We start from the raw sequence: 12,994 nt of genomic DNA, 5'->3' as shown, positions 1-12,994 counted from the left end.
TTAGCATTCACCACCTGTTCTTTAGCACTGAAAACACAAAGCGCTGACCTCTAACACTGATAATCAGACTTAAACTACCTAGGCAGTCAAAATTAGCAGCTAGCTAATTAGTGGCATGTTTTAAAAACTGCATCTTATTTAAAAAAAAAACAAACAAACAGATCTCTTAATACTGTTGGATGGATTAGTAACATCTTAACCCAAGGTTGAATAACCAGGATTCCCCTCCAAAGAAACGCTGAGCTTCTCCCTTTTCATGACCTGGTTGACCTGCAGCTCTTTAAATATTGAGCAACAACTAGTTCAGTTAGTATATTATTCACTTGGTATTTAGTCTGTCTCATTAAATCTGAGTTCATTTTACAGATAGCTTGGAGTACTGCAGGGGTAACCCCAGCTGGAACTATTTGTGTTTGTGTGTGCGGTGTGAATCCATGCCTTTCAGTGTATGTGTGTATGTGCGTGTTTGTGTGTAAGCGCGTCCTGGCTGTGCGTCCACAGCAGTACTGGTATTGCTGAGACAGACGGTGAGCGGGTAGGTTTATTTTTGGGTCAGTGACAGTGTGTCAATGGCTGCAGATGCGTCGGAAAGGAAAGCTCTTAGATACAAGCAAACCCTGGTCAGTGTCCCTTCTCTTTCATTTCTCTTTCGCTCTCTGTCTGTCTCTGTCCTTGTGCCATGTCTACACCAGCCTTGATGTTTCATATCTAGCATGCGTCTGCAGTTTTGTTGCGGGAGTCCTGCATAACGCACCTGTATCGTCCACACTAATCTGCGTCCTTGTGAATGAACAGCATGTGACAAGGTGATGTGTAACAGCAGTATCAAACACACGGGCGTGCAAACAGGTGCTCTGATGCTGTGCAGCTCCTTCGCCCCTGTGACGCTGTCTCGCTACTTGTTTCCTACCGTCTCTGCTGGCCACCTGTTTGCTACCCTCTCTGTGCCTCGCTTCTTAAGCCCTGCTTGGTCTTTGCACATGTGGGACAGGCTTCTGTGACAAGTGCATGACTCTGCATGTCAACAGTTTCTGTGTATTAGGGGGTTTTGTGCGTGTACATGTGTGTGTCCCAGGTGGTTTTCCATATGTTTCCAAAGAGGGGAAACCTGACCATGCATTTCCAGCATTCATGTAGCTGCTCGTGTCTTTTGGGACAAAGCAGTGTGAAGAGCGTCTCTCAACATCTGGCGGGTTTTCATTACAGCTTTGAGAGGTTCTGTTACACAACTCTGAATCGTCTTTTTCTTGTTGTTGAGTTGTTTAGGAGACCAGAGAACTGGAAACATTTTTGTTTGTTGTTTTTTTGTTGGTGTTTTTCTTTTCTTAATATCTGATTGTTCACTGTTAGCTTGTAATTTCTATTGAATAAATGTTTTTTTACATCTACAATAATAAGCAAAAGTTTAGTTTTTTGAGGTGGATCAGTGACGCTCTATATTTTTATTGTGTGACTTTAGTAGAGTGGCTGTCATTGATTCATAGCTGATTCATTGATTCATGTCATGGGTCTTGGCCTTGCTGTAGCTCATCAGTTCATCCCCTGTCTGAACCAAGCTGTTCGAGCTCCCTTCCCTCTTTTTGTAGGACATCTTTCTTATGAATAGCTTCCTCGTGCAAAACTGGTCCCTTGTGCATACACTGATCTTTTTAGTTCAAATTTGGCTTTGTGTAATGTAAGCATCTGGACCTTTCACAGAAAATATGGCAGAAAATAAGGAAAAGCATGGTGGGAAAAAGTGCATTGCTTTTCTTCTGATGTAACGGACAGGATGTAAAACAACCTTTTTTGCGCCACCGACCGGTTTATGTCCGACAACATTTTCACAGACCGGCCTTTAAGATATCGCGGATAAATACAACAAAATAAAACTAGTACCGCTACAAAAAAAAGAAAAAGATTTATTCATAACACACGTGAAAAGACCCAGGAAAACCGAGTTAACGATAAAAATGATAACAGAATGATGATAAAAACCCTGAAAACCATAAATTTCAGCCTCAAGGCCCATCCATGGCCCCGGACCATGGACAGCTACTGTAAAAGATAGTTATGGTTTAATTGAAACATTTATTCTAAATGATTTCTGATTTTTAATGAAATTGAATATTATAATGATAAGAAAAGTTAGAAACCCTGGTACACAACTGGGAAACAGAAATCTCCCATGCTGTTACTGACACATACATGCCACATTATACTGGTTTGTGAAGCGAGTGGTACACATGAGTGTATTTCAGTGTGTTAAGAAGAGAAATGTTAAACTCTTTTTGGCTTTAGTTGCCAGGATAACAGTTTTAACAGTCTTTTAAACATCATAAATGTTCATTAGGTAACAAACAGTGGAACATAAGAGTGATGACTGCTGACAATATGCCTTTGTACACATATCCGTATACTGAAAATTGTTATTATGAATCCATGAATTCAATTTCATGCTGTATTAGATGGAAATGAACATTCTTTGCTTTCATAAATAATGACTCCTTTAAGTGACATCACAAGTTTTAGAGGTAGCTTGTTTTTTTTACTTTACACTGCTGAATATTTAAAGCCTATCAAATTAGGATTGAAATCCCCACACTCTCAGACCTTTCTGAAGGTCTATTTTATTTATACTTTCTGTATTTTTACTTTGTGTACTTGTAAGATACTCGTCCGTGAAGCTGCCTTTGATTGCAGTGCTGTCTTTTTAATCTCCTGAGTCATTTTCCTGCTTAAATCATGGTTAGTTAAAAGCAAATAAAAAATATATATTAAAAAATCACTCTGACAGACTAAGCCATACAGCAGCCCTCCTCAGTGGTGTTGAGAGCCTGGAATGTGAAGGCTGGTGATCAGAGTGACCTATAGAATTTAATGGCTGTTGAAATCGTACGCCTACGAGTACCTGAGAGAGTGCAAAGTTATCTAATCTGTCGTGTGTGTGTGTTTGTGCTTTTGGATACTATGCATGCTGTGGTAACATCTTTCCCATTTCTTATGTGTCCTTTTTTAAATTTGATAATAAAAAAACTCTGACAGCAATTTCTTACAATCAGGACACGTGGCCAGAGAGCTGGCAGTCATGCAAAGAATGCGTGGAGTTAAACCGGCCTCTATTTTAGAAACGCTTCATATGCGTCGGCTTTGACTGCACATGACGACATATAGTGGCTTAACTCACATTGTTATATAAATCCCTCTCTGTACAGAGCGATACCTGCTCATGATGTGACATAATTCAGTTGGGAAAAATATTAGTAAATTATCCAAAAAGAACAAAAAAAACCTCTATCTTCCAGAGCAGTGTGGTTAGAGACAGAAAATGTATCAGATTTATGGTTTCCTGATTTTCTTTTTTCTGTTCTGTTTATGAAATGCACAGAAAATATGAACATTTCATTGAGTTTCTTTTGCAATATTTGTATAGATAATCAGTGGTTAGCACTGTTGTGTCACAGGAAGAAGATCCTGCTCCATCTCTGCTCCTCCATCTGGCCTGGTTTTCCTGTGTGTAGTCTGCATGGGTGGGTTCTCTCTGGGTTCTCCAGCTTCCTCCCACAGTCCAGTTCTAAATTGGATATAGGTGTGAATCTGAGTGTGAATGGTTGTCTATCTCTGTGTTAGCCCTACGGCAGGCTGATAACCTGCCCAGGGTGTGCCACGCCTCTCGCCACGTGACAGCCCGTCCACCATATGATAGGTGGCCCAGTTCCAGTCTGTCCTGGCTGGCCCTACCAACTCCTTATTATAAGAAGTTAAGTTGCCACTGTCCAGCTGTAGGTACTTCATGCCAACAAGCACAACAACAGATCAAAAACCCATTTAAAACATTTGCCAAGTTAAGAGGTCAGTCTGACTAAAAAAGCCTGGACACTGTGTGCATATATGGTGATGACCTGTCAATCACAAAGTAACCACACAGGTTTGGCATGGCATTCTCTATAAATGTTATATAATTTGAAAAATAATATAGAATTTCTTAAATGAGCCTCAAAACTAACCACCGAGCCCATGAGCTCATTAGGAAAGTGTTTACTGAGGTCATAAATCAGTGCAGAAGTAGTGTTGTTTCTCTATTGATTGTTATGAAAACGGACGTCTTTTCTTAATAAGAGTCGCTCCCTGTTGGCTGTTTGAAATATTGCATTTTTTTGGCAATTGTCCCACTTTTCAGACCCAGAGGTACGTCTGTCTTTGATATACTGAGTGTTTTGGAGCAGTTTTAATCCCTTCATACTTCCTTTCGATGTATTCCCAAAGCGAACAGGACCCAGTTAGAAGAACACAGAGTAAATGAATGTGAGACATGGGAAAAACCGTGGAATACGATGAGGCATTGAAATGTACGATGGTAGGAGAGAGGTGTGGGAAATGTAATGAGGAATATTGGATCACACTGGTCCTAAATTTAGCCCAGAGTAGTGTTTCAGCGGCAAAGAGAGAGAGAGTGGTGAAGAAAGGAATAAGAGTAGGGTGCAGTGAAGGAAGGGGGCACAAGTGATTAGTGCAGAGTAGAGTTTCAGTGGTCAAGAGGAAAACAGGAAAGAGGTAAAGGGGACAGTGTCAGATTTCTGACAACATACAGTACTGCGCACAAGTCTTGAACCACACCTCATGTCTTTGATTCTTGCTTCCAAGCAGCCAGACGTTCGTGGAATTTTTAAAAGTAAGTAAAGAGCAGTAATTCTCCGGGATTTCTTAAGGTCTTTCAAACTTTGTCTTTGGACGTTGGCTGCTTTTTCATTAGTCCTTTTACTTTTCTTACTCCAGTTAATCGCTTAACACTGGCCTATTTAAGCACTTAAGGGATGAATGAATGTTGTGTCAACACATAACAGACAACTTAGCAAAGAAACAATTTTAGTTGGTCAGTTGAGCCAAAGCCTCATAAATCATCTCAGGCTCTCAAGAAGGAAAGAGAAGAAGGAAAGTAAAAGGAAAGGCTAAGGATGCCAAGTTATAAATAAAGAACATTTTAAGGCCTTCATTTCTATTGATTGCATACTGCCAAGTGTGAATCTACTGCCACAAGGTGTCAGCAGCAGCAGCAACATTGTAGCAGCAGTGACACAGCAGAAGTCAAATCTGGCCCAAGTAGAATTTTCCCTGAAAATTGGATGTAAAAGTAACTGCTTAACACTGTTTTTTAACAGGCCGTGTTGAAGGATAAAGGCAGTCATACCAACTATTGGCTTTCATGCTGGTTGGAATTCTACAACCTCCGTTTTTGCCGTGTATACTCTTTTTACTCTTTTTCCAACTTTATTTGCCTCTTATCCATTTTCCTAGCAAAATACAAGAAATGAAGTGTGACTCAAAAACTTTGCACATCATTAGTATGTGTGAGATTTGAATCTCTTAAATTCAGAATGTTTTTTATTGTTTGTCATCCTAATAACCAATTTGTCCACATTTTTTCTGTTATAGTATTGATTCAACAATTTTAATTCAGGATTCCTTCGCGCCATCTGTTTGCATGTTATGGAAATTATGAGAAACTTCTTATGTAGAATGCACAAAGCATCTTTTTGTAATGTGCTTTTGTATTTTAAAAGCTTGTTTCACCCAATTTTACTGCTGCTTAGATTAAAAGAGTGCTACACGTGTGATCCTTTTAACTTTTATCACATGAGCTCTGAGTCAGGACGTCCGTGCCTTGCTCTGTTGTTTGAGCCTGTGCTGTGTGCAGGCATTCAGTTGTAGTACTTTGTGTGTTATGCTGCTCAGGTTTCACCATGCATTGACTGCCATCTATGCACACAAACACACACAGACACACAGCATGTCCAGCGCCTTATGTGCACGTGTGTCTGTGTATCTAAATCCATCCATCCGTCAGTCGGCCTGTCCGTGAACCTGCTAAATCAGAAGGCGTTGAAAGGATCACACGTGGACGTGATATAAGCGACAACTTACCAGCTTGTCACTTATATTCCTGGGTTGCTATTGTCTGCTGTTCATGTACCAAAGCACATATGAGGCTCGGTCCTGTATTTGTGGGGCAGTGCTGGAGTTTTTTATGGTTCAAGTGTAAATGGGTAAATGAGCTGGAATCTCTGTATCCACTCTGCCTTTTGTATCTATGGAGTGACAATGAAATTTAAAGAATACACAACCTCTGTGACTGTGGTGACGACTAGGCCTGATCCACCTGTCAGGGAGGTTTGTACACATTTGCATCACATTTGCACCGTAACAGAGTGAAACCATGGTAAAGGTTTCACACTCAGATTACATTAAGTGAAGTCAAACTTTACATTCAACTACTAGTTTTAGTAAATTGTTACATTGTGATTTAATACTATATAAAAAAACTAGTAAAAATACTTTTTATTTGCAGCTGTATGATGTAAATATATGACATCAGAGAATATGATGAGCGTATTGACTGTGCACCAAAGCATTTTTTGTCAGTATGCAGTTACACTAAGGTGGCTACACTATGTGTCGTTGAGTTTATGTGACTCTGTTTGTTGCATTTACAGTTTAGTATTTTTGCTTTCCTTGCAGCTGCATTACTTCTGTGTTTTAACTACAAAAAATCTTTTCTTTATTTTGTCTGTCCTTTCATTGAAGTGAGATTCCCACAGAGAGACTGAATGCACCTTCCCTCTGTTTGGTTTTGCAGCAGATGACATTTTACAATAGTTAGCGATTGAAAACAGAGGCGGAGTTCTCAGTACAGCACTCCAAACTAGTCCTAAACAGTTCGGCTATGTGAGAAAGAATAAATTGAGAATTGTGATAGCAGCTTTTGCAGCGTTCAAACTCATCCCGTGTACATTGAAAATGTAGTTTAGATACAGATATAATATTTGTTGGTAGCACTTGAGACAGGACAGACTTTGAACACATGTAAAAGAATTTCACACATGTGCATATCAAAATATTTGAATATAAACACATTTTACTTCTAGTGGGTTATTTTTTTTATGCTTAATCAAATGATGAGCTGCTAGTCTGTCTCCCATTGATCTTCTTTTGTCTGCAATTATTGTGTAATTTCCCAGCAGAAGAACCATAATCTAGCTCATTTAAAACAACATATTTATGTATTAAGTATGCTTGGGCAATTCAATAACATTTTCACCATCAATTCAGCAGCTCTGCTTCGAACGTGTGTGTGTGTGTGTGTGTGTGTGTGTGTGTGTGTGTGTGTGTGTGTGTGTGTGTGTGTGTGTGTGTGTGTGTGTGTGTGTGTGTGTGTGTGTGTGTGTGTGTGTGTGTGTGTGTGTGTGTGGTGCAGAATCTCTGTCAGTATCTTTATACAACCCTGCACAGGATGTACTTGGCCAATCACAAGCAGTATATTTATCCAGACTTATGAACCAAATGTATAGGCTGGTATAGGAGTGACAAGCCAGACTGAGTAGTTAGAAGAACGTTCCTCGCACTTTGATTTAACTCATCAATCTCACAAAAGCAGAGGTGTCCTAGTTTCCCCAGCATTTAAGTGCATCGTGCATTAATGAATCTGTGTGGAGCTGAACTGTGGACACATTTAATAACCTGAAATGAAGAAAATGATCACAAATATTTTTAGGCATTAATGACATTAATTAAATCTGAGTTTGTGTCCATAGATCAGGCATTACATTATATTTGCCACCACTTTGAGTCCCGTCGGGTCTTTATTGAAGTGAAACCCAGACACTTGTAAATGCGACAGAGGAGAATTAATCTCTTCCCCAGATGTCCCGGACAGTTTTCATGGAGTCTGTCCAGCGGTGATAAATCTAGAGGCAGAGTCCATGTTTCCGTTTCCATTAGAGCCGTTTGGCTCAACACGTGGTCCTGTCTAATTTTAAAGTGAACCCTTCTTTGCCAGGCTGCCAAAAGGAAAACACTCCTCATTCTCACTGTCTCAGGAACTACCTGTGCATGTTCATGTCTGATGGAGTCATGAAAAGACAAAAAATTGTTAACTGATCATTTGGCAGCTCTATGGGGAGTACCAAGAAAACCAAGGAGGCTCCGGCAGACGGGAGGCCACACGCCTGCTGACTGAGAGGCAGATCAAGAAACATGGGACCCACCACCGCAGCCACGCCAGGACACGGCACGGACATGGGCGCCGTGGCCAAAACGGATACCACAGCCGCCATCAATACAGCTACTACAGCAGGCAACGGAACAGGCGTCAGTCCAATATGGAGACCGATGCTGCTGAGGAGCAAACAGCTGAGCCCGACCTCGCGTCCTCTGTGAAGAAGAAGCGCTCCTACTCCAAGTGTAGAGGTGAGATGAGGCAAAAGTGAAGACAGAAAATGATGCTGTGTGAGTGCCACGTTTAGAGCTTCTGGGATGTGTTGGTTTCTGCAGACTGCATAGCACGAGTGCAGCGATTCCTTGTGACCAGGTTGGGAGAGGACTGGATCTTCCTGGTTCTCCTGGGCATCACAATGGCACTGGTCAGCTGGACAATGGACTACGCCAGTGCAAAGAGTCTACAAGGTAGGACTGTGAAGCAAAAACACGAGTCAGGTGTTTGTGCAAGAAGCACTTTTCTTTCTGTCCTCTTTTAATATCTAACCATTTCCCTTCCTCCCTCTCCTTCTATCCATGTAATTTGGTTCTTTTACTTCTTCTTTTAATTTACTTTGTTTTTGCTTTTTTCTGCCTCTACACTCGTTTTCTTTTCCTCCTTAAATTTCCTCCTGCATCAGCCTATAAGTGGATTCACGGGGAGCTGAGGGGGAACATCCCCCTGCAGTACCTGGCCTGGGTATCCTATCCCCTGATGTTTATCCTCTTCTCCTCCCTCTTCTGTCACCTGGTTTCCCCTCAAGCTATTGGTCTGTACCCCTGTCTTTCTCATGCTTCTGTGTGTTTGTCTACCGTAACGTGTAATCCATAGATTTAAAAGTGCATTTCAAATTTAGTCTGCACTCTTAAATACTGGGACAGGATCAGACATTTAGGTTCTTATTGGTTATGAAATTAAGAAAAAAATAGGGAACTGAAGCTGAGGGAGAACATCTCCAACTCATTTTCTCTGCAGCCATTAAACAACCGATCAACAAAATAGTTTTTCATTCATCTAAACTATGCAATTTTTCACACTTTCAGCCCTTTATGATGCTTGTTTACCAACAGCAGCTTTACAGAGGAAAGTTTTTGCATTGCTATTGTTTTCTGTCTGTTTTCGTTCTCACGGTGTCACACAGTACTGCTGTTTTGTTGTCTCACAGATAGACACAAGGTTTTCCTTTGGTTTGGTGCCTTGGGACATATGGATGTTTGTAAAAGATCTCTCACATTTGTGTGCAGTCAATATTGTGCTTCATATGGTTAATACTGTGGATTTGATTTGATGTCTAAACCTAAACAGCAGGTACAATGAAGAAAAAGAAAGAATCCACCAAGTGAAACAAAGCACAACAAACACACAACATAAATGAACCACAGTCTCCTGGCTGGCAAACTTTTGACGCTTTCTCCAACCTGCAAATGTGGAATTATTTTGTAACTTTTTCCCTCAAGCATCACTAACTAATTGCAAAGGAAAACTTGTAATTATTTCTGCAAGCAGCATTTGACATAAAATGCCACTTGCAGAAATGTTTGATGCCCTGAATGAAAATTAATTGAGAATTTGCAACAAATTATTCAGAAAACAGCAGCACCAAAGCCATCTGAGACAAGTGTAAGGTTAGGAAAGTGTGTCGAGTCATAAAAGGTTCAGAACAGTTATTATTATTTTGTTATATAACCCTTCTGTTCTAGGTTCTGGTATACCAGAGTTGAAGACCATCCTGAGAGGTGTGGTACTAAAGGAGTATTTGACTCTGAAGGCGTTCATCGCCAAAGTCATTGGTCTGACGGCTGCTCTGGGCAGCGGCATGCCTGTAGGCAAAGAGGTGGGTCAGCCCAGATAAATGAAAAAGCTTCTCGCGGGCTGTTTCATTTCATCGAACCATTGCATTGTTTTATTTGATTAACCTTTTTCTTTTTATGCTCCATTCCTGCACTCAGGGCCCGTTTGTTCACATTGCCAGCATCTGTGCAGCAGTTCTCAGCAGGTTCATGTCCTTTTTTTCAGGAGTTTATCAGGTAAGCTGATGTCAGGAAACACTCGAATTTCCCTCTGATTGAATATTCCTTATTTATATGTTGTTTCAATGCTGACTCCTCCTCCTCTCTGGATCAGTAGAATCCATACTGTTACACAGACATCCTGACGGTCGGTTGTGCTGTCGGGGTGGGCTGCTGCTTCGGTACTCCGCTTGGAGGTACACATCCTTTTCCCTGTGCTCCTCTGCTCTCTTTGTCTGACTCATATCCCTCAGGAGTGCATGTAAGACAGTCAGACCTCTGCTTTGGGTATTTTCATCACAGTCTGGTGCACACAGGAAACCGAAATTCAGAGTCAAAAACGGAAAATATCAGAATTCTTATGTTCATCTACAGTCAGTTTTCCATATTGCAGAGGTTTTAAATGTAGATTAGTGTGATGATGGAAGTACACATCTGATACATGACTAATTCTCTGCTCTTTTTTTCTTCCTCCACCAGGTGTGCTCTTCAGCATAGAGGTAACATCTACATACTTTGCTGTAAGAAACTACTGGAGAGGATACTTTGCTGCTACATTTAGTGCCTTCATATTCAGAGTGTTATCCGTGTTTAATAAAGATGCAGGTATGTGTGCAAATATATATATACTACTTTCCAAGACATGAGCTAGAGGGAGCCCTCTCTCCACGAAGCAAAGTGTCATGTCTTTATATGGACACTGACAATATGTGTGTACTGTAGTTACAGCACTCTCCCTCCACTAGATGGCGATCTCCTCCTTCATGTAGCAGCAGAGTGTTTCAGTGCCTCGCTCGCGTCTCCGTGGATGTTTAACCAATCATTTTGCTGTACAAACACATTCCTGTGACTTTGCAGTACACCACATATTAGCTTTGTGTTTGTATGTCACAGTAAATGTGTTATCTGCTATTAGTCTAAGTACTAAAATAACCACAAGCTCCAGTTCATTATTTAAATGAATTGAAATGAAAGCCGAGGGTATAAATTTGGGCACTTTTTCTTTTTCTTCCAGTAACCATCACGGCTCTGTTCAGGACAAACTTTCGTATGGATTTCCCTTTTGATCTGCAGGAGCTGCCAGCATTTGCCATCATTGGGTGAGCAAAGAGAAAGCAAACACACACACCCCCCGGCAAACTCGTTAGGTACACCTGTTCTTTGTGAAGGCATATGTCCAACTCACCAGTATTTGGACAGAAAGTGCATCAGAACAAGGAAAAGCGTGATTTAAGCGACTCTGATTGTGGCATAATTGCTGGTCTGAATATTTCATAAACTGCTGATCTACTGGGATTTTCCCCACATAGCCATCTGCAGGGGTTACTGAGAAATGTCCAAAAAAGAGAAAATATGTAGAGGTCAGAGGAGAATGGTCACTCTGCTTCAACCTGACAGGCAGCAGTAAATTAAACAAACACTCGTGACATGCAGAAGAGCTCACCCTGACAGTGTTTGAAAAAGTTTGGCTGCAGCAGCAGAAGACCAGACTAGATGCTGCTTATGTCAGCCAATAAACTCACACAGGCTCATCAAGACTGGAAAAATGTTGCCTGGCCTGATTTGTCTCGATTTCTGCTGCAACATTCAGATGTCAGGATCATAATTTGGCATAAAAAACATGGATCCATCCTGCATTGTATGATTGGCTGCTGGTGGTGTAATAGTGTGGGGGATATTTTCTCAGCACACTTTGGGGCCCATGTCTGTCTCTTTATGATCACATAGTGTCCATCTTCTGATGGCTGCTCCTAGCAGAATAATATGTCGTGTTTCAAAGCTCGAGTAATCTCAAACAGATTTCTAAAAGATGACAATGAGTTCAGCCACCAGATTTCAATCTAATAGGACATCATGGACGTGCAGCTGACAAATCTGCAGTAACTCTGTGACATCATGTCAATGTGGACCAAAATCTCTCTCGAAACATTTCCAACATGTTATTGAATCTATGCCATGAAGAATTAAGGCAGTTCTGAAGGGAAAAGGTGGCCCAACCTGGTACTAGCAAGATGCAACTAATGAAGTAGTGAGTAGAGTATGCATGTCTTGATGCATGCTCAATCATCCAGGTATTTAAATCGTAAAAGGTTGATTCTGTTCATCTGGACGTAGTGTTTTCAGTTCCAGATGAACAGAATCAACCTTTTGGGATGAGAGTATATATGTTTGACCATTTTCACTCTGCATGTCCAAACATGTCCTCAGGGACCAGACTGAAAATGGAGTAAATCAGTTGAATAATAAAAATGTAGTTGCAGCTGTTATGTTATGATTTCCTCTACTCGATGAGTATTTACACAGAGTTTGCTACAGTTAGGTTGACATGAGAAAATGAAGGTGATTGCTAGTTACGCAGTCATAACCAGTTACTTGCTGAGGGGCTGCTGATTTGTTTGAGGCTACTGTGCTTCGTGTGCTGAGCAGTAAAGACGAAGCACCACAACCTTGAACCAGGTGAAGTGTCTTTCATAGATGGGAACGCCAGCGCTCTTTACAGTTATTACAACCAAAACCATCCAGTATAAAAAACCACAGCAAACCATCTGCTCAGAAAAAGCCTAAACATGAAACAGAAACGTCATTTTTCCCTGACATTCATTTTGAAGCTTTTACTACTTTTTAAATTGTAAGTGCAGTGTTGTTCTACACCAGTGATGTCCAACTCCAGTCCCTCAAGGGCCGGTGTCCTGAAACTTTTCCACGTGTCCCTGTTACAACACACCTGAATAAAATTAGTAGGCGTTAACAAGACTCTATAGAACTTGACTGCAGGTAATCCAACCATTTGGATTCAGCTGTGTTGGAATAGGGATGCATCTAAAAGCTGCAGGACAGTAGCTCTCGAGGACTGGAGTTGGACGCCTCTGTTCTACACGATAGAAACTGCATTATAAAGTAAGCAAAATCACCTTTTCCCCCACTGGCCAATGAAACTTCCAGTAGTGCCCAATGTAACGTCAGACACTGGACA

General features: G+C 41.0%; 1 protein-coding gene across 3 annotated transcripts in view; it reads left to right on the top strand.

Moving 5' to 3' along the window:
- Nucleotides 1-527: 527 nt before the first annotated feature.
- LOC146682456 (chloride channel protein 1-like) overlaps nt 528-12,994 on the top strand; it is a 53,056-nt gene continuing 40,589 nt past the window's right edge. For 2 of the 3 annotated variants that reach the window (XM_085445196.1, XM_085445195.1), the window contains exons 1-9: nt 528-620; nt 7,926-8,223; nt 8,308-8,439; nt 8,652-8,780; nt 9,712-9,845; nt 9,961-10,038; nt 10,139-10,217; nt 10,501-10,626; nt 11,036-11,120. In XM_085445196.1, the coding sequence (XP_085301322.1) occupies nt 570-620; nt 7,926-8,223; nt 8,308-8,439; nt 8,652-8,780; nt 9,712-9,845; nt 9,961-10,038; nt 10,139-10,217; nt 10,501-10,626; nt 11,036-11,120 (1,112 nt within the window). In that variant the 5' untranslated portion in view covers nt 528-569. The remainder of the gene's footprint in view (nt 621-7,925; nt 8,224-8,307; nt 8,440-8,651; nt 8,781-9,711; nt 9,846-9,960; nt 10,039-10,138; nt 10,218-10,500; nt 10,627-11,035; nt 11,121-12,994) is intronic. The other variant, XM_085445197.1, reaches the window with a different exon arrangement.

Source organism: Copadichromis virginalis, linkage group LG22 (genome assembly GCF_057382275.1).
Source record: "Copadichromis virginalis isolate Kocher_CV1m ecotype Utaka linkage group LG22, C_Virginalis_male_GT1.1, whole genome shotgun sequence".
In the NCBI taxonomy this organism is placed as follows: domain Eukaryota; kingdom Metazoa; phylum Chordata; class Actinopteri; order Cichliformes; family Cichlidae; genus Copadichromis; species Copadichromis virginalis.
This window is presented reverse-complemented; position numbering and strand designations above follow the sequence as displayed.